Raw genomic sequence first — 26056 nt, 5'->3', positions numbered from 1 at the left:
AGGAGGGACACTGCAGGAGGGAAGAGGGTTTGGGAACTCAGGAAATGGGGTGGTCAGGGAAGGCCCAGCCCCTCACCCATGCCCGGGGAGCAGGACCTTGGGGCCATGGCAAAGATGCTGGGTGACTGCCATCCTGCCCCCTGAGGGGCACAGCAGGAGCATCGACCCCTTGTGGCAGCAGCAGCAGGCGCAGGAGGGCAGCGTGCAGCTGGGGTGTGCGTGGGTGGCAGCCAGGAGGGGCGGAGGGAGGAAGCTGGCTTCCTGAAGTCGTTTCAGCCCTCAAAGACAGACCGATAGACAGACAGCTGGCAAGAGGCAGCCTGGGGGACATAGCTGCTTCAGTGAGTACTGAGTGTGGGGAGTGGGACAGTCCCTGTGGCTTTGGGATGGCGTGAACTCTGGAGGAGATGGGAGGGCATCTTGGAGGAGGGGACACAACAGGACAAGTTGGGTGCTCTAGTACCTGGCCAGGGAATGGGTGTTGACTTATCTGGTATCCCGGCATTGGCATGGTGGGGAAGCTGCAGAGAGCTGCAAGGAGGGCAGATGTTAAAGAGTCCCCTCGTGTTGCGGGAGAGCCTCTCACCACCCACATCTGCACCGGCCAGCTCTGTGCCCTCACCTCGGTGCCTGTGGGCTTAGTTCCTCCAACACTTCCTTGCCTCCACTCGGTAGTGGAACCCTGGAAGATGAGGACTGCCCCCCAAGAGGAGATGGCCCAAATACCTCTATACCCTCTATTGAGCCCCAAGCCATAGCCTCCCCATGCGCTGTCGTTCAAGGGCTTGGTGAGGCCATTTCCTGTGACGGTTACAGAGGCGGGAGTAGGGGGGATGGGCAGGAGGAGGAAGGAAACACCCCCAGCCTACCTTCACGGACAGAGACCCCAGAAGCCAGCAATGAACTTGGGAGAGGAACTACCTGCAGTTAAGAGCAGGCCTTCCTAGGGGCCTGCAGCCCTGCATGCATGGATTCTCAACTGGCTCCGACATTGCCAAGGCCTCAAAGTCCTTGTTCAGCAGGAGAAGCCACGCTGGGCAGACCTAGAAGAGGTTTCCAGAGCTTTCTCCCCTCTGTCTATGTGGAACACAAGTTTCGTATTTCCTCCTTTGCCTTCTCTGTCTTGGGTGTCCAGCTTAGAGCTGGGGTACCCTGGGCTCTGGCAGCCCCTTCTCCCCTCTCTTCCACCCTCTGGATTCTTTACCATCTTCATCTATAGTCTTTACCTTTATCTTGCCCTTAAGCTAATCCCAGACCACCTGCCACCCTGAGTCATACTGCCAAGATCCTGGTGAAACTGAGACCACTTCTTAAGGAACAGAAGACACCCCCAGTGAAAACAGAGGTGTCACAGAGCAGAAGGCTGGCCTGGGCTTGGCCAAGCAGACAGGGCAGAGGTCAGCAGCTGAAAGGCCATGTCTTTCAGGTGAACCCCATGGCTGAGTGAGCCTTCCATGGGGCCCCCAGCCACCCCAGCATGGTCCAAGCCTGTGGGGGGCGCTCCAGAGCACAGCCACTGACCGTGTATTTGGGGGCAGTCATGACCCAGCCTCTGCCCGCGAAAGCGCCAGCCAAGAAACATGTGAGGCTGCAGGAGAGGTAAGATCTTTCCTGGGAGAGAGGGCCTTCCTGGCCAGGACCTTGGGCTCCTCTCTCGCCACCACCTGCCCCTCCAGCTCTGATAGTGCAAGGGACCCTCAGTTGTTGACTCCACTCTGGAAAGGAAACCAACTGTGCTCCTTTGCATGTCATTTGCATGTCTGCACCCAAGGTTTCATGTCAACCCTTGCTCCTCAAACCCCATAATGGGTGGAGCAGCCCCTGGGGCCTGCCAGGTAGCTGGAAGCAGTCCCCAAAGGAGACTTGGGAGCCTGGTGGGGAGTAAGAAGCTAGAGAGAGCTGACAAGGGAAGAGGGCATGCAGCAGTGGCCTGAGCCCTGGAGTTCATTCAGCCTTTGGGTCCAGGGAAAGACAAGAAGCAGCCCGCTCAGATGTGCTCAACAAGGACAGTAAGAAGAACAAATATTATTGGGTACTCAGTGGGCACTGTTTGCTGGGCCTGCAGGCGGGGCTCCAATGTAGCTCTGATGCTGGATGTGCGGTCCCTGGGGGCCGTGGAGCCCATCTGCTCGGTGAATACACCCCGGGAGGTCACCCTCCACTTTCTGCGCACAGCGGGGCATCCCCTCACACGCTCGGTCCTGCAGCACCAGCCACCCAGCCCCAGGCAACTGGAGGAGGAATTCTTGGTAAGAACTTGGGGCCCCCTCTGAGTCAGAGGCACCCAGCTGGCACCATTCTATCATGGGTTCCACAGACATGTCTCCTCTTTGGGCCCTTCAGGAAAGAGAGCCCCAGGGCTCAGGGGAGGAGGCTGACTCCTGCTTCCTCTTCTGTCCTCTACTCCATCTGACCTACATACTAATGCCAGCAAGGAATGAGCCAGGGCCCCAAGTCTACTAGACAAGGATGGAAGGGGAGAAAAGGCGACTAGGAGGTGTATCCACTATTCACTCATTTCCTCCCCCTGCCAGAAGATCCCATCAAACTTTGTCAACCCTGAAGACCTGGACATTCCAGGCCACGCCTCCAAGGATCGATACAAAACCATCTTGCCAAGTAAGGACTGTGGTGGGGATCAAGGGTGGTGGGCACTGTCCCTGAGGCCAGAGAAATTCAGCAGGCAAGATCTGTGGTCTTATGGTCTCAGCCAGGACTCAGCCACGGGAAGGACAACCTTACTTGGCACATCTCCTTTCAGCAGAGGGACACCACATCACAGCACAGGAATGAAGGGCTAATAGTCACAACAACAATAATGCAATTAATGTTTACAGATGCTTATAGGGGGCCAAGGAGCTCTGGTAGCTTAGTGCCTAAGGCACTTGACTGCTAACCAGAAGGCTGGTGGTTCAAATCCACCGCCACTCCTTGGAAGGAAGGTTGGGCAATCTACTTCCAAAGTGATACTGCCTCGGAAACCCAAGGAGGGGTTGCTATGAGTCGAGTCTGACTCGACGCCCATAACAACAATATAGTGGGCCAAGGAGGTCTAGTGGCATAGGGCCTAAGGCATTTGACTGCTAAACAGAAGATTGGGCTTTCAAACCCACCAGCCACTTTGCAGAAGGAAGACTGGGCAATCTACTTCAGTAGAGATTTACCGCTTCAGAAACCCAAAGGGGGTTGATATGAGTCAGAATCGACTGGATAGCAGTGAGTTGTGTCACAGGTGTCTCTGGATGAACTCAAACCTCCAACCTTTAGTTAGCAGCCTTGTGCTTTCACAGTTTGTACCAGCCAGGGACTTCCCTAACCCCACCCCCAGCCTTATCTGGCCAGCCCACCTCTGGCAGCTTCCAGTCTCAGGCCAAGCTCAGCCTGAGTGCCTCCTAACTCTCCCTACATTCCAGTGTGCCCTCTGCCTGCCCAGGTGACCCAGGGGGTCATTGTTACTCATCAAAGTGGGAGAAGAAGCAGCTCTCGCTTAATTCCAACCAGCCCTGTAACCACCAGAGAGGGGAGAGATCCCTTAACCAGTGATTTTCCTTTAGGTCTCCTCTGTCCAGAACCAGGCTGGCCCAGGGTGATTGAGAGTCTCCTCACCTTTCCTTACAACCTGCCTTCTTCATTCCTGCTTGGGTTTGACTTGAAATTACCCCCTCTAGCCACCAGTGACTGGTGGACTAGACTGGGGGTCTAGTCCCACTTCACCAATATGTAACCTTACACAAGTCACTTATCTGAACTCCATATTCACCACCAGAAAAAACATGCTTCCTCCACAACAGCTCTTTTTCTGTTTCTGTCTACCATTATTGATCTTGAGGCCAGACTAACATTAATCTCCCATTTTTCCTTTCCTGCTCCACTCCTTTTCCTCTTTAGTCCATTCTACACAGCATCACCCAAATTATCGCTTTGACCATATCACTCTACGGCTCAAAAACATGCTGTGGCTCCCTATTGTCTATGTATCAGATGATTCTATAGGTCTCAGTCCCCAACTATACACAAGGTATTGGGACAAGCACTGGAACGCTCCTCTTTCTGACCCTGTTGGGAGTCTGAACTAGCTGGTCACTTTTTGACCTCTGACTTCTGCTGATTTTTACTTCCTAGATCCCCAGAGCCGTGTCTGCCTTGGCCGGGCACAGAGCCAAGAGGACGGGGACTACATCAATGCCAACTACATCCGAGTGAGTGACCTGAAAGCAGTGGCCATGTGGGGAGCTAGGAGCCTGCATGTGAAGATGAGAATGCTTTCCAGCTAGGTTCCAGTGCCTGGGTTTCTCTCCCTGCTCCAACTCACTCCGCCAGAGCCCTACCGAGCGGACAATGAAGAGGTCCAAGACACCGACCTAGAAAAACATATCACATGTCAAACAATTCTGAAAAGAAGAGACCACTAAGTCTCCTTAACACACCCTATCACCCTATCCCTTTCACAGCCGATCCTCTAAATGGGGCAGGAAGTTGGCATTGCTGAAACCCTATCTCTGGCTTCTTGAGAGCTAATGGCTCTGGGGTCTGCATGGGAGATGCCAGCATAAATAGAGCTCTCGGCAGTCTCTTTTTTCTTTCATTCTGGCCTTAACTGTCCCCAAGAAGCTCCTTCTTGGTAGAGATGGTGTCAGGTCATAGGCACCGTAAGGCAAGGTAGGTTGTCTATCCCCCGGCTTCCCACCTCTGCCAGCCCTAAGTAGATGTGAAAGCAGCACTCTCTAGTGGCTCAAAGTGGGTAGGACAGTAGTCAGGAGTGAAGAAAGACGAAACACTGCTAGTAAGGAGCACTGTGGGAGAACATGGTCTCTCATTTGCCAGCTGATGCTAGCAGAACACCCTTCTAAATTTCACCATCATGTTAGGGAACTTTATGCTTAGGATCCTAGTAGGGAGAAAGAAGAGCTCTGGAGAGTGCACTACATTTTGCTACTAAATATATAAAAGTAATATGTCAAAGTGAAACATTTCATTCAATGAGTACTATTGAACACTTTTCTTGCTGGAATTTTGGGTGAGTAGAAAGCAGCAGGGGAGGAAAGGGACAAACATTTATAGAGTACCTTCTATATGCCAGACTCATAATATACTTTATTGAGTTTAATCCACACTGCATTCCTACAAAGCAGATATTATTATGCCCAATTTACAAGTGAGAAAACTGAGGCTTAAAAAGGCTAACTTGCTTATAGTTGCCCAGCTAGTAAGCAGCAGAACAAGTATTCGAACCCAAATGTTCCTCATTTCATAATCCATGTCCTTTCTACCACGTGGCTTCTGTGTGTGTGTGCATATGTGCACACATGTACATGCTCATGTGCATGTTCACTGACTTCAGCCTAATCCTAGGACCTGCAGAATCTGGGATTACCCAGAGCTCTGCTCTCACTGCTCGTCCCACCCTTTCTCACGTGCATCCACCTCCCCAGGGCTTCGATGGGAAGGAGAAGGTCTACATCGCAACCCAGGGCCCCATGCCCAATACCGTGGTGGACTTCTGGGAGATGGTATGGCAGGAAGAGGTGTCCCTCATTGTCATGCTCACTCAGCTCCGAGAGGGCAAGGAGGTAGGAGGCTGTTCTTGATGAACCCAGAAAGGGCTGCTCCCTCTCCTACCTACACACAACTCTACCCAGGACAACTCAGGACCAGGGGTTCACCCAGGAGGTGAGAATAGCTATAGCCATCCCAGCATATACCTCTCAGAAAGGTTTCTGAGATGTACCCCATGGAGACTGTCCATAGTCAAAAGTGGGATGAGGCGAGTACTTTGTCTACAGGTGTCAAGCTCACCTGCTTACCCAGCTGCTTACCCAGGCAATGCCCAGCCCCTCCAATGAGAGTAGAAAATGGAGAGGAGATACCCCTCCCCTTTCTACTTCTCCAGCTCCTGCTCAAGCTGATGAACCCTTCCCCCTTCTGACTCCCAGCTCTCTTCCTCCTAGAAATGTGTCCACTACTGGCCCACACAAGAGGAAACCTATGGACCTTTCCGGATCTACATCCAGGACATTAAAGAGTGCCCGGAATACACTGTGCGACAGCTCACCATCCAGGTACCACCCTCAGGGGCCAGGCCTGTTGAGAGACAAGGAAGTTGGGCCACTCCCAGCATCTCTAGGAATCAGACCCAACTTATAGTGGAAGCCAAGGGCTTGCTCATTTAGACCTTCTTGAACCCACATCTGAAAGATGTACTTAAGACTTGGAAGGAAAAAAAAAAAACTTGGGCACTGTCCTCAGGGAACCTCTAATAGGGTAGATCCAACAAGCCAACTAGGAATCAGCAGGAAGTACCATCCAACTATACTGAATGATCCAGATGAGAAGAGGTGGGAGTCCAGGAATTGTGCTGATGAAATGACAGGAGGTTGAAAGAGATGTACAATAACGTGTAAACATGCTTTAAAAATGCCTTCTATTACTGTATGTCGTCGTTGTTGTTCTTATGTATCGTCGAGTTGGACCCGACTCATAGCGACCCCTCCTTGGGTTCCCGAGGCGGTATCGCTATGGAAGTAGATTGCCCAATCTTCCTTTGAGGATAAGGAACCCTAATAGCACAGTGCCTAAGGCATTTGACTGAGAACCCAAAGATCAGCAGTTCAAACACACCAGCCGCTCTGTGGAAGGAAGGTGGAGCAATCTACTTCCATACAAATTTCCTGCCTTGGAACCAAAATTAATGGAAATAATCAGTCCTAGTGACAGGTACACCATCCAATCTGCAACCTATACAACTATGAGACCAGAAGAACTAGATGGTGCCCGGCTACCACTGTCATCCACTTGGAAGGGATGTAGGAGATTCTGGATAGAGAGGGAGAACAATGTGACACAAAACTCAAAATCATTTGGAGGAAAAAAAAAAAAAAAGGTGGGGACCAGGTTTGCTGGTCCAATAGAGCCTGATGGAACCACTGAGACTATGGCCCCTAGCTGCCCTTCAGGTCTGGAATTGAACCCACATCTGTGGTTTCCAACCAAACAAAGTACAGGTATGTGAGTTAAACATTTACCTCAAGTAGACACATGCCCTGGAGAGAACAATCATGGGAGAAGGAAGAGCTGCTTATGCACAGGGAGACAGCTCAGGGGGCATGAGAGTATGGAGGGATGGAAACTGGGAAGAGGTAACTATGGGGAGGAAGTGGGAGGGGAGCTGTTGCATTGTGGTAAACTGTGGTCAATGACATGTGACAAAGTATATGTGAACTGCTGTATGGAAAGCGAATTTGCTCTGTAAATCTTCACCCAAATCACAAAAAAAAAAAAAAAAAAAATTCCTGCCTTGGAAACCCAATGGGGGTTGCTATGAGTCGGAATTGACTTGATGGCAGTGGGTTTGGTTATTACTATATGATGTTATTATTGTATGATGATACTTTTTGAGCATTTATCTATCAACTCATTAGGAGTCCCTGGGTGGTGCAAATGCTTAAAGGCATGGAAAATACTAATGAGCACAGTTCTACCCTGAAACACACAGGGTCAGCATGAGCTGGAATCAACTTGACAGCAACTGGTTTATCAACTCATTATCCTCAAAGCATCCTATGTAGTAAACCAATAAGATAAAGGTGATAAAATGAGGTTAGGGGGACTCACCCAAAGCCATGTGCTAGTTAGAGGCAGAGCTAGGACTTGAACTTGAATCTTTTCCCTCTTCCCAGACAATGCTCCTTCCCAGCATTTTAGAGGAGGAAATAGTGGAGTATCATGAGCAAGAAAAGAGCTGCCTTTCCCTGCTCCTGGTTACTGAATTTCTCATGGAGTAATTCCAGCCCTTGCCCTCCTCTGCACCAGAGGAGAAGGTGGGCAGTACTCCCTACCCTGACCTGTTTCTCACACTTGCTCCCATCTCAGCACCAGGAGGAGTGCCGGTCAGTGAAGCATGTCCTTTTCTCAGCCTGGCCTGACCATCAGACCCCAGAGTCAGCTGGACCTCTGCTGCGCCTGGTGGCTGAGGTAGAGGACATCCCAGAGACAGCTGCCAACACTGGGCCCATTGTGGTCCACTGCAGGTACGTGGCCTTCCCTCTATGGCAGCACTATGTATTATGCTCCCCTCCCCTTCCTAAGGAGTCAAAGCAGAATAGAGTCAGGCAGGCCCTGCACTTACTTAGACAGGAAGACAGGAAGCTCTAGGTCCTTCAGCAAGTGCTCTGTTCTTATTACCTCTTTTGTGCAGATCCCAGATGTCTGGGCTGGACACCCAGACCCAATCCAGAGAGGTCTAGACTATCAAGTAGTACTCAATCTGCTTGGGGACAGATAAACATGACCACTAGGAGCTCTGGTAGCATAGTGGCTAAAGCACTTGACTGCTAACCAGAAGGCTGGCGGTTCAAACCCACCAGCCACTCCTCAGAAGGAAAATTGGGCAATCCTACTTCCGTAGTGATACTGCCTCGGAAACCCAAGGAGTGGTTGCTATGAGTCGGGGCCGACTCGACGGCACATAACAACAACAACTGTTGGGGAACTCATTTATTCATTCAACAAAAATTTCTCAAAAACTGATTTGTTATCAGGCAACAAAGGTGCTAAGGAGCTAGCCATGACTTTACACTGGCTCACAGTCTGGTGGGAAAGATAGCAGATTAAACAATTAAATGCAACTAATGTGATGAGAGGTATGATGGGGGTAGTACAGGGAACACAGAACCCAGATTGCTAATGCAAATTTTGGCTAGAGAAGGTTTTCCAGGAGAAAGGACATGTAAGTTAAGACCCAAAGGGTGAATTAGCCAAGGGAAGAAGGAAAGGGGAAGTCTTCCAGGAAGACTTCCAGGAGTGTTCTAGACAGATAGAATAGCATGTGCAAAGGTCCAGAGATGAAAGATAAAAAGTGGTACATTGCAGGGAGCAGGGTTAGAGAGCAGGGCCTGGAGATCACATGGGTGACAGTGATGAAAAATGAGGCTGGAAGGTAAGTGAAGGCCAGGTGATGAGGTGATGAGGGGTCTTGTAGGACAGGCTAAGAAATTTGGTTTGCCATTTAAAAATAATATTAGAACAGCAGAGTGAAAAGTGGATTAGGCTGGGAGGTGGGGGATAATGCCAGTGGGAAAGGACAGATGTACCATGATGCAGGACAGATTTCAAATAAGGAGACCATTTAGGAGTGCATATCCTAAATGAAACAGAACATAAAGGCAAACAATTCAAAGAGGGGGCTCATAAACCCAACCAAGGGTGGTACCTGAACATAGGGTTGGGAGGTCATTAATAGCTTCTCTCAGGGGCTCACACAACTCATGCAAGAAGACCTCCTAAAGATGGGAAGCCTGAGAGGGGTTTTGAAATAAAGGCCAGGATAGAGTGGTACAGAGAGAGGAGGGCTGTGGGAATAACAGAGGTAGGAAACAGAGGAGGCTGAGTGTAAGCAGTTGTGGTATATGAGCTGAGAGGAAGTCATGGTTAGATAAGACAGGCTCAAGGGGTCAGCAAGTCCACAAATGAGAGACTGTCAGTTGGAAACCACTATAGTCTGTTAAGTAGAAGACAGCTCATCAAAATGTGAGGGTGTCCTGGAACAGGCTTAGTGAGGCTATGAGGACATGTAAACTCTAGTGCAGTTATAACCTGCCTCCTTCAGGACCCCTAGGGGGTCAGAAACCTGTAAGGTATTACTACCTTCCTCCATCCCCATGCCCTCCCCCCCAAAATAGACTATCCTTGGGCCCCACTGCTTTTTTCATAATTGGGGCCTGGCCTCCATGTTTCCTGGTCACCTGGCTTCCATGCTCCCTAGTCTTTTGTTTCTGTGTTCCTTGGTCACCTATGACCTCCCCACCTTCTTCCTGGCTATGTCCAGTGCAGGGATTGGCCGGACTGGCTGCTTCATTGCTACCAGAATTGGCTGTCAACAGCTGAAGGCCAGAGGAGAAGTGGACATTTTGGGCATCGTGTGCCAATTGCGGCTGGACAGGTAGGTCCATGCATGTAAATAGGCCCAACAACATTAACAAGTGGTATTGGTGTCACTCGTTGGGTGTCAGAGCACTTACACATGTGTCACCATCAAGCATTTCCTGTGAGAAAGGAAGGGGGCCCTTTGCTAAAGAACTGTTTATTTTGCAACTAACATCCGAGAAATAATCTCTATCTGGAATTTTAGCTTGGAAGCCTAAAATTAAGTATGCCGCTCTATGGATTTGCACTGAGCCTTCAAAAAAAAATTTTTTTTTTTTTTTTTTTTTTGCAAATTCCCTACTTGGGGAAAAGTTGGGGGAGTAAGAATATAGTTAGTTATAGTGCTAAGCAGTCACAGGTAACGGACAGAAGATCACAGGGTTTGGAGAGAGAGGACCAAAGTTCAATTCAGACTTGAAGCTTACTGAGCTATCAGTATATTTCTCTAGGCCCCCATTTCTTTATCTAGAGAAAGATAAGGACCCATTCCCCAGAGAGCTTTTGTAAAGAATTAGTTAACTTACATGAGAGTGTTTTGGAAAATGGGAACTACGTCACAAACATATGGGATTGTTATTTTTACTTTTAGTATCGGTGGAAAGAAAACGAGGGGCTCAGATTCCCAGCCTGAGGAATCTGTGACCTGGTTCTACCCAGGCACTGAGTGGATGAGGGAAGAATAGTGGTGGGCATCTCCTCCTTGGTCCCCAGCCACCAGGCGCAGCCCTAAGTAAATGTCAAAAGGGCTTCCCTCATGGGGAAAGATATGAGGGGCAGCAAGAAGGAGTAAGAAGTAGAGAGGATGGATGGATGTGAAGAAGTTGATGTTTTCTTCGGCAAAGCCAGGACTTCTTCCAATAGAACTACAAGTGATTCAGCAAACCCTCTGTCCCTCCCTAGTTCATGGTCTGTGTGTTTCTCCCTGCAGAGGTGGAATGATCCAGACCACAGAGCAATACCAGTTCCTACACCACACTTTGGCCCTTTATGCAGCCCAGCTGCCCGAGGAGCCCAGCCCCTGACCCCTGCCATCTTCTAACAGCCCAGGTGGCAATTTCCCCTCAGACCTCGGAAGGTGGGTTTCAGCAAAGTCAGCCATGTTACCTGGGGCACCCCTGGGTGGGCATAGGGAATGGGTGCCTCCTTAGTGAGCTCTTGTAGCCCCAGGAAGCTGCATCAGCAAGATGAGGGGCCAAACTCCAGGTCTTCACCACCGGCCATGCCTCGGTTTTCTCTAGTGTCCTCAATCAGACCATAGGGGGAGCCTCCCATGTCTTTCTGAACTTATAAAGATACAAGCTCACACTTCTGGCAAACCTGAGAAGGCCAGGTGTCTGGTCTTCTCTTTATGCGCTTCAGTCTCCTCATCTGTGACATGGATATTAAGTGCTCTGCTGCCATAAAGGGAAGCAATCAGAGAAGTTCCTAGAAGCTGTTCCATCTGTATCTGCTTCCTGCAAATGGCAAGAGGGCGATTCCAAGATCATATCCCCCAGACCCTGCCCAAGCACAGGCCAGATGCAAGAGCTGGGAAAGTCTGGTCCTGAGCTTAGTCAAGTCCTCCAACATCTTAGCAGTGGTTCCCTGCTCCCCTACCATCCATCTATGAGGGTCAGACACCCCCAAAGAGAAAAGAGATCCAAATTATCCCTGCTTCCACACATGTATAGAAGGTAGCCAGGTCAGGCAATTGCAATCTCTGGAAGAGAGAAAGTAGGGGGTCCCCTCAGAGACCCAGAGCTGTAACTGCTGGCCACTTACCCCACCTACTCATTAGGGAGGCTTCAGTATGCTCCGACTTACTAATATGACCTTAATACCCTGGACACCCAGGAAGTACAAGAGAAAGAAGGGAAGAGACAAAGAACTTGTCATGACTATAGACAGTAAGCCCCCACTACCACTACCACATCTGCAGATACCAATAGAGCTTTGTGATTTCCATAAACAATCTGGGTTTATAACCATTCCATGCAGATATGGGACTAAAATGGGATCCCATGCCAGCTACCCCAGACAACTAACCTCCCCTCATCCCTCTCAGCATCAACACAATTTCCAGGGTACCCCAGATCTATCTCAGGGCTGAATTAGAAAACATCCAAACCCTTCACTCTCCTTGAATCCAAGATGGCTGCCTCTGGGATGAAGGTAAGGCGCCATCTCTTCTGGCACTCCACTTCTGGGATCTGAATCTGCTAATACCAATTCTTTGTGGAAACCCCCAAGGAGCTAGATCCTGGAGAACAGCTGGGCCTCCTCATTCGTGATACCTCTTCTGAAGAACATGCAGTGTTAAAACTGAGTTTAATTTTCATAATGCTTCTGCTCGGCCTTCAGGGGTCACCTGCACTTCTACCTTCCCTAACCCCTGTGAGAGGTACTTACAGTCTGTACCAATGAAGCTGTGTGAATAACCCTCAAGTGCCTGATCTTACCCAGACCTCAGACCCAGCCAGAAGGGAGCTCTCCCTCATGGTATTGTTATCCCAAAAGGGTACAAGCTCTGGAAAAGTAACCAAGTGGGAAAATAAAGACTTTTTGGATGACTGATTCATTCCTTTTTTCCACCTTCTTCTCAGGCCTCTGGGGCTTCTCTAAAGCAACAGCGAGAGTGAAAAACACTCTCAGAGTAGGAACAGACTGCAGATCTCTATCCCTGGGGTATGCACTCTGTCTAGCACTTTGAGGTACATGCAAGATAAAATCAACCTGGAGTCAGTTTAACAAATAGGACAAAAGCGCTAGAGAGGGATTTATAAAGAGTAGAGGCTAAATGCTGGTAGAATGATCTGGAAAAAGATAGTGGTGATGGTTGCACAGTATTATGAACGTATTCAAGGTCATCAAATGGTACCCGTAGAAATTGTTGCATTGGCAGATGTTTTGTTACATATATCTTTATTTTATTTCATTTATTTATTTTTACCACAATAATTTAAAAAGGCTATAATGACAGTTCTGGTAGCATAGTGGCTAAGGCACTTGACTGCTAACCAGAAGGCTGGCGGTTCAAACCCACCAGCCACTCCTCGGAAGGAAGGTTGGGCAATCCTACTTCCGTAGTGATACTGCCTCGGAAACCAAGGAGGGGTCACTATGAGTCAGGGCTGACTCGACGACACATAACAACAACAACATAATGACAGTGCTTATTCTATTCAAGATTTTATGATTTCTCCACTTTGGCAACTGTGTGATTGTTTAAGTCTTACTTGGAGTCCCTGAGTAGTGTAACAGTTAATGCACTCAGCTGTTAATTGAAAGGTTGGAGGTTCGGGTCCAGCCATAGGTGCTGCAGAAGAAAGGCCTGGTGATGCACCTTCAAAAAATCAGCCATGGAAAAACCTATGGAGCACAGCTGTTCTCTGACACACATGGGTCACCATGAGTCTAAATTGACTGGATAACAACCATTTGTTGTTGTTGTTGAACTTATGCTTAGGTTGATATGAATAGTTTATTCAACTTTGAGTATAACAGTAGACTACATGTGAGAACATCTGAAAAACAAAACCTAAGGCGCCTAATTGCCCTGAAGTCTGGGACTAGCAGAAGGCCTGAGATTAGTTCCTGCCAAGTAGGCCAGTGGGGGGGCATCTTGGCAGGCCGTACACCACTCACTGTGTCTCCCCCTGAAGAAGACCAGTTTTTACCACAACATACCAACGTTTTTCTTTTCCACATATCTTCCTCACTGGAAAGCCTCTGCCAGGATTTTATCTGTTTCAGTACCATGGTGATACCAGTAAAAATCAGCATCAACTCCAAACACCTATCTATGTTGAGCCAGAGACTTCCTAAACAAATGGTCCGGGTAAATTGTGGTATACAAAACAAGATGGAGTATTAAAAGACCCAAACACGGTGGTTACTCTCCTATGGGTATATTTTGAGAAGATGGGACTCAGTACCCAGCGATGCTCAGAAGCAAGGGTTCAGGGAACAAAACCCCTCCATTTGCCTTCCTTCAGAGGTACCTCATTTTTGTGTCCTGGAAAGTAGGTGAACCACCTTTCTTCAATCTGGAAATGCTCTTGCTTAACCCGGACCTCTCCCACCTCGAGTCCACAAGCCCTTTAAGAAGGAAACGGGTGCCAGTCGGGGCACAGCTGCCGGAGAAGGGGAAAAGATAAAATTTGGACCCCTTTCCTAAAGTGCTCCTCTATGCTAGTTGCCAGTCAGTTCCGATTCCTGCAGCCCGCGGGCTCCGGGATCAACCCATCCGCCGGCCTCGGTTCCCAGCTCCAGGCGAGAGAGGAGCGCGCGCGCGGGTGCGAGCAGGACCCGGCCCTGGCCGCGCGGGAGGGCGGTGGCGGCGGAGGAGGAGGGCGCTGAAGCCACACCCATCGTCGAGCGGATCCGGGGGCAGAGAGTCGTCGGCCGCCGCGCTCCAGCCTCCGCCCGCACCGAGCAGCGGGACCCGGGCCGCACTGGGGAGGGGCCGCTCCGGGCCGCAGCGCGAGGGCATCGAGGGGCGACGGGGACCCGGCACCGGGCGGGGCCGGCGGCAGCGACCATGATCGCTTTGTTCAACAAGCTGCTGGACTGGTTCAAGGCCCTGTTCTGGAAGGAGGAGATGGAGCTCACGCTGGTGGGGCTGCAGTACTCCGGCAAGACCACCTTCGTCAACGTGATCGCGGTACGAGGGCGCGGGGCGCGGCGCGAGGGCCGGGCCTATCTCCGCCCGCGCCCAGTCCCTGTGAGCCGGGGTCGCCGCCTGGCATGGCCGGGCACGGCCGGGCGCCAGGCGGGGGAGGAGCGGCCCGGGCGCTTGGGGCCTAGTACGGCCCGTGGGGGACTCATAGGACGCTCGCGACCCGCTCTCCCGCCCGAGCCCAGGATGGCACGCTAGGGGCGGGGGAGGCGGCGCAGGAAGACACGGCTGGTGCCCCGTGGCTGGCCAGCACTGAGTGGGTCACGGGGCAGGAGGGACCCGCTACCCGCCGAGACAGACCTTCTCTGTACCCCGCGCAAGGGGGCATGACGGGGCGAAAGTGGTCGGGCCTTCCCGACCGGCGTGCGGAGGGACACGAACAGGTTGGCCGGTGCGTCTTGGGGCAGGGGCCTGGGCCAGTCAGCCCCACCCGAGGACTTAACCCCTCGTTGCCGGAAGGGGGAGGCCCTGCGCTACTGAGGGGGAGGGGAGATGCCCCTGGGGGTAGAGGAGTCCGCTGAAGCCTTTGGCTTTAGCCCAGACTCCTCCTACCGGGGAACCTGTCCGCATCCGGAGGGGTCTAGTTGAGGGTCCTGGGAGGATGGCATCATAAAGGGAGTTTGGAGTCTCTGCCTGGCTCCGAAGTTGCAAGAGGAGGTGCTCCAGACCAGAGAGGCTGAGTTAGAGGGGGCACTGCCCACTCTGGGGACATGGAGACAGTGGCTCTGAGGACTTTGGGTAGTGAAGACCGAGGTTGTGGATTGTAATAGTCCTTCAGTGCCAGGGGTGTGGTGGGGAAGGAGTTAAAAAATCTAAAAGAAGAAAGAGGAAGATGAGCTCTATGGGTGTGTGAGCTGAAGCTGCCGAAATGGCTGCGGCCTGCGTTTCAGAGCCCTGCTGGACTGGGCTTGTGGTCGGAGGAAGGCTTGGGGCAGGGGGTAGGGCTGTTCAGAGACCTGGCCCTAGGCCCCAAACTGAAGTTTCAGGGAATTAGGGGCTGGCCAGATACTGGCCAAAAAGTCTGATGAGACAGGACAGCCAAGGAGTGTGGCAGCCAACCCTACCTGACAAACCCTGGCATCCCAGAAGATGTGACACATTTCACTGTGTTGGGCCTTAGGCATGGGGGCAAAGGGTTGGAGGGGCAGCTGCCCCATGGTTGCATGATGGGGCACTGGCTTGGTTTCCCAAACATGCTCTGCAGATGATCCCTTTCTCCACCCAGTTTCTCCTGGCTGCTCATCTATAGGACAGGACCTTCAGGCTGATGCTGTTTTCTTTAACACAATAATTTTCCAAGCTAATGTGTGTCCCTGAGCTCCTGTGTGCCCAGGCTCTGGCTCTGGGTAAGAGAGCCCCAGGTTTGACTGGGGCCTTAACTCATAGAGCTGGAACACAGTGCTTAGGTTGGGATCCTGGCTCTGCAGGCCTGGGTGACTTGCATCTAGGCATTTAGATCTGGGAGATGTCTCTGGGGTAAGGCTAAAAGGACAAAGGAGATGCTGCTGTAAATCTCCAGGGAAGCTCTCCTAATGGAGCATCACTGAAGCCATGCCCTTGGATAGGGATCCACAGGTACGCAGGTGGGTTGAGTTTCCTAGTCTGGAGGCTATTCCTATGGATGCCATCCTTTCACAAGAGAGCCTCCTGTACACCAGCATCATATTCAGAGAGTAGGGGGCTATGGCATTTTAGGAACCAAATCGAAGAGTCCTGAATTCCACTGCCAGGGTCAAGAGTTTCTGTGATGTGTGGAGCAGTTCCCTCTCCAACCCATGTGTTCCCATTTTAATATTAAATTTGCCACTTCCTACCACTGTCAATCACTCGGACAGGGGGTCTGTGTAGGAGATCCAGGACAGAGTGGGAGAACAATGTGGAACAAAAGTCAATATCATTTAAAAGGGTGGGGGGGCAGGGCTTTGCTGGTCTGATAGAGTCTGGTGGAACCCCTGAGACAATGGCTTCTGGCTACCCTTCAGGTCTGGAATGAACTCACTCATGTGGCTTCCAGTCAAACAAAAGACAGACACAAAAGGTGACCATTTTATATTAGCTAGATACACTCCTTGGAGAGAACAATCATGGGAGAATTGAAAGGCTATGTACGCACAGGGAGACAGTTGGGGGTGGGGCAGGAAGGCATGAGAGGGAAGGACACAGGGAAGAGGTAACTATGAGGAGGAAGTGGGAAGAGAGCTGTTGCATTGTGGGAAATTGTAGTCAATGTCATGAGACAAAGTGTATGTGAACTGCTGTATGGAAAATGAATTTGCTCTGTAAACTTTCACCCAAATCACAATTAAAAAGAAAAAAATTTGCCACTTCAAGTAGCACGTCCTAAGAGAAAAGTGCAGGCTATTTCCTCTCTTTAAATAGGCTTCTCTAGAAAAACCACCCCTGTGGGCTGCAGTTGGGGTGATGCCAGCATTCTCAGATCCTCCAGGGCTACCACACTGGCGTTTCTACCCACTCCGTGTATAATCACTAGACTGTCTTCCACAAAGAAATGAAGAGTCAGGACCCCTGGGCTCTGTTCCCATGCCCACCACTGACTTTCTAAATCACCTTTGCCTATTCATTTGGCCTCTGTCTATGTGTGTTTTCCCCGAGATGTTTTTTTTCTGTTCACTACATGAAGTCTGGCTGTAAATAGAAATTGAGTTTAGTGTGTCTAGCCGCTCAGCAGGTTAATGTGAGCTACAAATATATATAAAGAGGCTCCATCATGCTTTTAACAGCCTAAAGCTGATCTTTGGAGTTCCAAAACACTTGGGATGCTAGAAAAAATGAGAGGTGAGGGGTTGTCTGAAGGAAACGAGAGACATTATCAAATATTTGTAAGTATAAAACATTGTCCGGTGGAAGAACTAGTTTTGAGGTATAGGAAGATAGATTATTGATTCCTTATAAAGAATTTTCTGGTGGTTGGAACTGACCCAAGAGGGAGTGGGCCAGAAGGGATTCAAGTCTGAGACACAGGTTGGACTAGATGACTATTGAGGTTACTTCCAAACTTAAATGAGGAGCTTGTGAGATCGGGAGGGAAATTAAGTCATAACCTGGTTCCCACTTAGCTTCGCTTCACACTGAACAGGAGATACTGGTGCCGGGGAGCCTGACTTCCTGGTGGTTCTTCTTGCACTCCGCTTCGCCCAAGGGCACATTCTGCCAGGTGAGGCTTTTCATTTTTTTGGGAGGCTGTGCCAGAGAGCAATGATGGTTCCCTATGCTGTATTGAAACCATTTCCAAGCACTTTATTTACCAATCCCAACACCACACCACCCACTGCCATCGAGTTGATTCCTACTCAATAGCAACCCTATAGGACAGAGAAAGTCTTTATGGAAGCAGACTGCCCCATCTTTCTCATGCAGAGCAGCTGGTGGCAAACGCTTTTAGTTACTAGCCATATGCTTTAGCCTTTGTGCCACCAGAACTCCTTTGCCAATCCCTAGAAGACCAAAACTCTTCTCCCCCATTTTTCACGGGGAGACCAGAGAGGTTAACGGGTCTTGTCCTGGCTTACCCATGATAAGAGATAAACAAGAACTGGGCTTCCTTCCTCAGATGCCATGTTCTTTATTAGCTTAGATGTGGATGGAGTGTACTTCAGTCAGCAGGTACTACCCCCGTCCCGACACCTGGCTAGGGTCTGGGTAATTATACCACGTCTGATTCTCCTTACTTAGCAAGAGAAGAAGTCCTCTACCCCTTCCTCCTCAGTGATTCCTAACTTTTGGGAGCTCTTGGACTCTTAAGGAACTCTGATGGCCTAGTGGTTAAGGCATTTGGCTGCTAACCAAAAGGTTGGTGGTTCAAACCCACCAGTTGCTCAGTGGAAGAAGGATTGAGGCAGTCTGCTTTGGTAAAGATTTACAGCTTTCGAAACTCAATGGGCATTGCTATGATTCGGAATTGACTTGACAGCAGTGAGTCTGGTTTTTTGTTTTTTTGTAAAAAAAAAAAAAAACCTGAAAAGTGGACATAAACTAATTTGTGCATACAAACTGTGTATAATTTCAGGGGATTCAGGAGATCTCAGAAACCCATCTGTGGACTCTAGGTTAAGAACCCTGTTCTACCTTAACATTTGATATCAGTCATGGGTACCTTAACATTGGGTGTCAGTCATGGGTACTCCAGTTCTCACATCATACTAGGGCCTTGTTGAACAGGCTTGGTGATTTCTGCAGATAAAAGAGATACAGTGCACCTTTATTCAAATGGGGGTTTTCATTCAGACTTGCAGGCTCTAAATAAGAAATGCTCTTCCTGTATATCTTGCCTAATGGTCAAGACCCTGACCTCCTTATATGGCCCTAGGTAAATTTCTCCTAACATCTAGGAGAAGAAAAGGGCGTGCGGGACACAACTGTCGCCCTCAGGTTCAAGGTTAAGTGAGCTCTTCTCCCTCATCCTGCTTCTTGGGAGAAAGCAGAAGTGTCCTACATGTGAACATGGACATGACCTTGGAGGGAATTTGGTCTGTCCTTGCTTGAGGACTGTGGCTAATTTAGAACAATCTAGAGGTCTAGGAGACAATTTAAAGGTAAGGTATAAAAATTATCAGATTTTGACTATAGGTTATAGGAAATGGAGTTACAGTATACCCTCAATTTTTAGGGAAACATTTACTAATGCTGTTATTAAAGTCCTGGTTCCTCTCCCCAAGAAGCACTCAGACTTGTGCAAAGTCAGATAAGTAAAAGATACTATGGAGTTCGGTTATCCATCTTAACAAAAGCAGTATAGTGCAAATTAACCAAAACAACGAGTAATCCAGGAATTGCTTGGCATGCATTCCATTTTGAAAAGCGGCATATTTACCTTCCCCAAAAAATTTGACTTGAATATTTAGTAACCAAACCAGTTTGCCATCACGTCATCTCCAATGTCATACAACCAAAAAACCAGACTCGCTGCCACTGATTCTGACTCACAGCAACCCTCCTTGGGTTTCAAGTCGTCTCCAATCTCATGGCAACCCCATGTGTGTCAGAGTGGAACTGTGCTCCATAGGGTTTTCAATGACTGTTTTTTTGGAAGTAGATAGCCAGGTCTTTATTCCAAAGTGCCCCTGGGTGGACTTAAAACTCTAATCTTTTGGTTAGCAGGAGAGGTGTTAACCATTTGTACCACCCAGGGACTCCAGAATATTTACTACTACTTGAGCTTACCCTTGACTGATAGACCATGGACCTGTTGAGGGTAAGAACCCTCAGCAAAGATTGCTGGAGGTAATTCTTCTCCACTGGAGACTATAGAAAGGGGCTTCTGTTACAATAAGAGAGATAGGAGTTCCTCCTTAGGTGGCGTTTTCTCCCAGTCTAGGTTGAGAGTCTGAGATGGCCTGAAGAAGACAGATCTCTTCCTGGGAAATCCTCAGGTGTGGGGTAGACACCTAGGGAGGTTACAGCTCAGTCCTGCCTGTAAGCAAGGGCTGTTCAGGAGGTAGCCTAGTGATGACCCCAGCTGAGAAGTCAGAGGCGCTCTGGCCCATCTGTCCATTATCCTTGCAGCCCCTTGGTCTGAGGCTCCCAGGGACAGCAGCTGGGTCTTGTGTCTCTGCACCTTTTCCAACTCAGACTTTTCCTTGCAGTCAGGACAGTTCAATGAGGACATGATCCCCACCGTGGGTTTCAACATGCGTAAAATCACCAAAGGGAATGTGACCATCAAGGTGAGTGGGTGGTGGGAAGGCGAAACTGAGCGTGGCTTAGGGGACTGCAGAGGACCATGGGGGGTGGGTGGAGGTGGGAGACCCAGGAGTGCCCGGTGTTGCAAGGGCCCAAAAAGAGTTGGGGGCGGGCAGTCTGAGACTCCTGGAAGGAGCAAACTAAAGGAAAGCAGAGATTTGGGTCTGATTTTTGGGTAGTTTGGGAAAAGAGAGGGAGACCTCTACCTTCAGAGGTAGACAGAGGGGTGTAGTGAAAGAAGAGGAGAACTGCAGTGAAAGGGGAATCTTTGGGGTTGGGCGTCAGGGGAGATGAGGGGAGTGGGGCAGAGTAACCAGTTGTCACCAAGCCAACTCCAACTCATGGACACCCATGTGTATCTGAGTAGAACTGTGCTCCGTAGGGTTTTTAATGGCTGGTTTTTTGGAAGCAGATCTCCAGTCCTTTCTTCTGAGGCACCTCTGGGTGACTCCCACCTCCAGCTGTTTAGTGAGCTGCCAAGCACCATGCACTACGCAGGGACTGCAGGGCGGGTAAGACGGGGTACTTGGGAGCCTGCCTGCTGCTGAGGCATCTCTCCCTCTTCTTCCTCAGCTCTGGGACATTGGGGGACAACCCCGTTTCCGCAGCATGTGGGAGCGCTACTGCCGAGGAGTGAGTGCCATAGTGTAAGTGTCGGGGCTGGGCAGGGGCCCTCAGGACTCCTCAGCCTTTCCTGCTTTTGCCCTCAGGATTCCTGCCTAACAAGGACCTCAGAGGCCCAGAGGTGGATTAGTCATAGTCCTTGGCTCATGGCACAGTGTCCATGCATGGCCTTTCTTTTCTTTGCTGTTTATTTCTGATCTAACAGATGCCCTGTACACCCACCACCTAATCTAAGACCCAGAGCATCAGTGATAATGGGATGCACCTGTGTTCCTCCTTATTGGCATCTTACCTCCCCACAACCCAAGGTCACTGAAACAAAAAACCAAACCCGTTGCCATCGATTCCAACTCACAGTGACTCTGTCGGACAGAGTAGAACTGCCCCATAAGGTTTCTAAGGCTGTAATCTTGACAGAAGCTGACTGCTAGGTCTTTCTCTTGTGAAGCAGCTGGTGGGTTCGAATCACCAAAGTTTTGGTTCACAGTCGAGCATTTAACCAATGTGCCATCAGTGCTCCTCCAAAGTCAGCCTTACTATGTTGCAGCTGTTGTTGTTATGTGCCATAGAGTCGGACCCAACCCATAGCAATTCCTCCTTGGGTTTCTGAGGTTTACTTCACTATGGAAGTAGATTGCCCCCAACCTTCCTTCAGAGGAGTGGCTGGTGGGTTTGAACCGTCAGCCTTCTGGTTAGCAATCAAGTGCCTTAGGCACTATGCTACCAGAGCTCCAGCCCTACTATAGATGTGGTTTAAATGATTCATTCCCTTACTTTTGAAGAACAATTTTATCCTACATGTACATCCAAGTAATAGATTGTTTAGTTTTCATTGTTTCTATTTTACTTGATTTTTAAAAATGTTATCTTGCTGCAAGAAAACCTTCTAGGACTTGCTTTTGCTTTTTTCACTCAACCTTATCTAGTTTTTCCATGAAAACATAAGTGGGTCACTTTGGGAGGGATTTACGGCAACTCCTAAAGGGCTTTGCCACAAGAGTAACAGCTTCCCCAGAGTAAGACTTTGGAGGACAAGAAAATAGCAGCCCCAGGAGTCTCTGTGGCTTTTCACTCCCATCAACTCAGAAAACATTCGTGGAGCACCAGGAGCCAGGCCAGTGCCAGCTGGAACAAGATGTTTGGCTCCTCCAACCAGCAGCCCCTGCCTTTCCTTCCCACCTCACAGCCTGTGGTGTCAACATGCTTGTCCCCCACCTCCCCACCTCCCCCCAGGTACATGGTGGATGCTGCTGACCAGGAGAAGATCGAGGCCTCCAAGAATGAGCTCCACAATCTACTGGACAAACCTCAGCTACAGGGCATCCCGGTCAGTGAGCCTGAGGGGAGGGGAGAGGAAGGGAGCTGGGCTGGAAGTCACCAGGGCAGGCCTGGGAGGCAGACGAAGGCACTGCAGGGGTGGTACAAAAAGGCCATGGAGGTGCTGTCTTCCGACCTTCTCTAACTTCACAAGGGGGAGGGAGAATAGAGATGAATATCAACAACCCAAGGCTGGTTCCATTGAGGCGGTGGTCAGACATGCCGCCACCCTCCAACTTTTTTACCAATTCTGACACCAACTGCCCCTCCTACAGCACTCACTACTTCTCTGCTGGGTTCGATAATTCATTGCAGTGGCTACCCAGAACTCACAGACAATACTCAGGATTAAAAGGTTTATTGGGGAAGTTAAAGGTTACAATTCAAATCAGGAACACTCAGGATACAATTCTTCAGTCAGGACAGGCTCCACTCTGCCTTGCGGGGCATGCCTCTCTTTTGTCCTTGGCCTCTGGCCCTGACCTTTGCCCTGCTCAGCAGTGTTACAGAGCTCTTTTAGCTCTGCTGGTAGGTGCAATCCACTCTGCCAGCAAGCCTTCTGCCCAAAGGTACTCAGCTTTCTCGCTCTGTGGGCCAACAAGCCTGCTGTTCCATCTCCTGCCGGTCTCTTGGTTCTGCTGCCTCTGATGCCGCCATCTCTCGGCTGTCTCAGTGTAGGGCCCTCGGGCCCAAGGATGTATTCTGCTCTTGGCACTCTTCTCTCTTGATGGCAGTGAAATCCCCTTTTTCTGCCTTTAGAAGGACTCATTTTTAGCCTAGCAGGATGACAAAACTGACCAATACCCCCTTTAGGGTTCCATATACCTTATTTCCATGGTCCCACCCCCACAAGGGTACCACGTTTACATTATTAGCGATCCCCTTGGTGGGCCACAAGCACCTTACGTTTGCATAGTTTCACCCAGTTATCTGATGGGAAGTAACAAAGACAATGGCTACAAGAGCCGTATTAAGTAATTCACTGCACCATAAGTGGGGAGAGGAAATGAAAGGACTCTAAGAAGGCAGTCTTCCATCTAGATAACCCTGGACATAGCTGCTTCAGACTTAATCCTTGTCCTCCCTTCTCTGTAGGTTTTAGTCCTGGGTAACAAGCGAGACCTCCCAGGAGCATTGGATGAGAAGGAGTTGATTGAGAAAATGTGAGTTTGGCCGCTCTTGTACACTTTCTACTCCCCAAATTCTCAAGCCACCAAACTCAAGAGGCTGGGCTTGTTGCTGTATTCAGTGTCTACCACATGGTGGCAGTAGAGCCCACCTTTGCAGCCCCTTGAGTATGGCATGGCCCTGGTCCACCCTAGCCCTAGTCCCCCTGAGCAGTCCCTAGCCTCAGCGACTCCGACTCTGGTTTCTCCCCAGGAATCTGTCTGCCATCCAGGACCGAGAGATCTGCTGCTACTCCATCTCCTGCAAAGAAAAGGATAACATTGGTACGTGGGTTTGGGAGAGTTGCTTACATTCTAGCGAGTAACCAGGGGGAAGGGAGAGGGAGGTAGGGGCAGGGCTGGGTGTTTTAGCATAGTAGCTCTCACAGGTTCTCATTTCACAACTTTCCTTTAAGCCTAAAGCTCTGTGGTTCTTCTAGGGGTAGAATAGCCAGGCAGGCCCAGATTCTGAGCATTAAACCTGCTGTGCCATCGACTGGTATTGATCTTACGCAAATCACTCCCTTCTCTGGGCTCACTTCCCTACCTGTAAAATTAGGGGTTTGGACCAGGTGACTCCCAGACGACCCCTCCTGACTCTGATAGCCTGTGGCTCTTTTACTCAGTGTCTGGTCTCCCACTTAATTACCCAAGTTGGGTTGTTTGGCGTTTGATAGCTTAGAGTTTTGATGCCCTTGGAGCTGAGCCCTGACTGTGTTAGTGGAAGCTCTGGGCTCCTCCACAGGATCTCTTCACCTTCCCAGTGTGCCCGGTACTTGAAGGCCTTGTAACCTCCTCTCTTGTCCCCCACCAGACATTACCCTACAGTGGCTTATTCAACACTCAAAGTCACGGAGAAGCTGAGACTGCAGCCCTCCCCCCTCGGATAGGGACTGTCGTCATCCAAACCTGAAGCCGTGCTCCCCGCCCACCCCATCGCCCCCTAAGCCTGCCCTCCCTTACTCAGTGTGGGGAGGGGCCCTCTGGGGACCCCAGAGTCCTGTTCTGCTGAGGTTTGAACTCCTATTTTTACTGTAAAATAAATTGCCCCCCATTTGAGTCCCCTAACCTCTCACCCTTCCCCTCTCCCTTTGTCCCTTTGCCAACCCTGCGTCCCTCCCTCTCAACTGCCCTGACCCCACAGCCTCTGCCCTCCTCTCTCCCCTGCTCCACTCCTATTCTTCCCTACTCAACACTCTTCTGTTATTGTCCTGTGTGTACAGTATATATATGTATATATATTTTAATTTTTTAATTTAAGCAAAGACTAAAATCAACCATTTGATGCTGCAGGGGCTGGTCAGGATCTGGGAGGGGGCAGTCTGGAGAGAAGGAGAGAGATGTGGGTCGGCTTGGGGCAAGCTCAAATGCGGAAAGGTAGAGCTGGCACCTGAGGCACATACCAGCCTGGGCACTGGTGGCCATTCACACGTCTAGCTGGTTTCCACCTCAACCTAGCCTGTCCCTGCAGGACTTGAATGTTACAGACTGGCAGGAGCCTCCAGAGGCACTTCCTCTCTGCCCTCAGCCTTGGTTGGGCCACCAGGCACACCCGGGTGGTGAGACCACCAGGCCTAAGAGTCAGGAAGCCAGTGTCCCTGCCAGCCCAGCAGCCCCCCTCCTGCCTGTCTTTGGCTCCAGCTCCTGCCCGGACCCAGGGCCCCACCTCCGTGGCCCACCACGTTTTGTTCTCATTTTGCAGTTGCACAAGGAGAGAACTCAGCTTGGGGGGTTGGTTCTTTGGGTTTTGTTTTTTGTTTGTTTAATTTAATGATTTGTAAAGTGATGTTCCTCTTCCTTTTTTTACACTTTTCAGCTCATATTTAACCTCTGTTTGGAAAATGATTCTTGTAACTGTACATTTTTTTGCCTCCTGATAATAACAACAAAAATAAATTACCAATTTTGTGTTGGGGGGGTGTATGGTGCTGGTTATTTTTCCATAGATGGCATGGAATGGCTGGCATGCCTACCAGGACACCAGCACCCCTACCCCCACGCACACTGGGCACAAACAGAGCCCCAGAGAGACTGCCACCAAGAGGGAGGCACGTGCTTACACTGGGGGCACAATAGAACCTCACAAAGCCCTCCTGCATGTGTGCATGGACTCTGCCTCCTTCTCACTCTCTTTTGGGACTTTCTTTTGGTCCTGGCTCTGAGTTTGCAGCTACCTAATGGAGATTGTTGTTGGTAGGTGCCATCAAGTCGGCTCTGACTCGTAGTGACCCTGTGTAAAACAGAACGAAACACTGCCCGGTCCTGCACCATCCTCACAATCCCTGCTATGCTTGAGCTCATAGTTGCAGCCACCGTGTCAGTCCCATCTCGTTGAGGGTCTTCCTCTTTTTTTGCTGACCCTCTCCTTTACCTACCATGATATCCTTCTCCAGACACTGGTCCCTCCTGATGACATGACCACAGTATGAGAGAGGAGGTCTCACCATCCTCACAACTAAGGAGCATTCTAGCTGTCCTAAGTGGAGCTACCAAACCAAACCAAACTCACTGGTATCAAGTCGATTCCAACTTACAGCAACCCCCATTGGGTTTCTGTGGCTGTAAATCTTTACGGAAGCAGATTGCCTCACCTTTCTTCCCCAGAGTAGCTGGTGGGTTCGAACCAAATGCCTTAGTCACTATAACACCAGAGCTCCTTAAGTGGAGCTTT

At 50.0% G+C, this 26056-nt stretch overlaps 2 protein-coding genes and 1 non-coding gene across 3 annotated transcripts; all 3 read left to right on the top strand.

Annotated features, from left to right (window-relative positions):
- Positions 1 to 1381: 1381 nt before the first annotated feature.
- On the top strand, positions 1382 to 10943 carry PTPN7 (protein tyrosine phosphatase non-receptor type 7). Its single transcript, XM_007941134.2, has 9 exons — positions 1382 to 1599; positions 2066 to 2249; positions 2535 to 2619; positions 4123 to 4199; positions 5433 to 5570; positions 5949 to 6059; positions 7870 to 8027; positions 9824 to 9937; positions 10850 to 10943. Exons 1-9 carry the CDS (start codon positions 1478 to 1480, stop codon positions 10941 to 10943), a joined length of 1083 nt encoding a protein of 360 aa, XP_007939325.2. The 5' UTR covers positions 1382 to 1477.
- Positions 10944 to 14440: 3497 nt separating this feature from the next.
- ARL8A (ADP ribosylation factor like GTPase 8A) lies at positions 14441 to 24249 on the top strand. Its single transcript, XM_007941132.2, has 7 exons — positions 14441 to 14563; positions 20182 to 20262; positions 20852 to 20925; positions 22136 to 22229; positions 23315 to 23382; positions 23600 to 23670; positions 24200 to 24249. Exons 1-7 carry the CDS (start codon positions 14441 to 14443, stop codon positions 24247 to 24249), a joined length of 561 nt encoding a protein of 186 aa, XP_007939323.1.
- TRNAS-GCU lies at positions 18344 to 18422 on the top strand. The gene has a single exon. It is a non-coding gene; the product is annotated as a tRNA-Ser (tRNA).
- Positions 24250 to 26056: the final 1807 nt, after the last annotated feature.

Source organism: Orycteropus afer, unplaced genomic scaffold, assembly GCF_000298275.1.
Source record: "Orycteropus afer afer isolate SDZICR_OR568_19922 unplaced genomic scaffold, OryAfe1.0 scaffold00075, whole genome shotgun sequence".
Classification (NCBI taxonomy): domain Eukaryota; kingdom Metazoa; phylum Chordata; class Mammalia; order Tubulidentata; family Orycteropodidae; genus Orycteropus; species Orycteropus afer.
This window is presented reverse-complemented; position numbering and strand designations above follow the sequence as displayed.

Coding starts and splice junctions, on each gene's coding strand:
- ARL8A (XM_007941132.2), top strand. CDS start 14,441: ATGATCGCTTTGTTCAACAAGCTGCTGGACTGGTTCAAGGCCCTGTTC. Junction 22,230..23,314: donor CTCAGCTACAGGGCATCCCG/GTCAGTGAGCCT, acceptor CCTTCTCTGTAG/GTTTTAGTCCTGGGTAACAA. Junction 23,671..24,199: donor CAAAGAAAAGGATAACATTG/GTACGTGGGTTT, acceptor GTCCCCCACCAG/ACATTACCCTACAGTGGCTT.
- PTPN7 (XM_007941134.2), top strand. CDS start 1,478: ATGGTCCAAGCCTGTGGGGGGCGCTCCAGAGCACAGCCACTGACCGTG. Junction 8,028..9,823: donor CCCATTGTGGTCCACTGCAG/GTACGTGGCCTT, acceptor GGCTATGTCCAG/TGCAGGGATTGGCCGGACTG. Junction 9,938..10,849: donor TGCCAATTGCGGCTGGACAG/GTAGGTCCATGC, acceptor TTCTCCCTGCAG/AGGTGGAATGATCCAGACCA.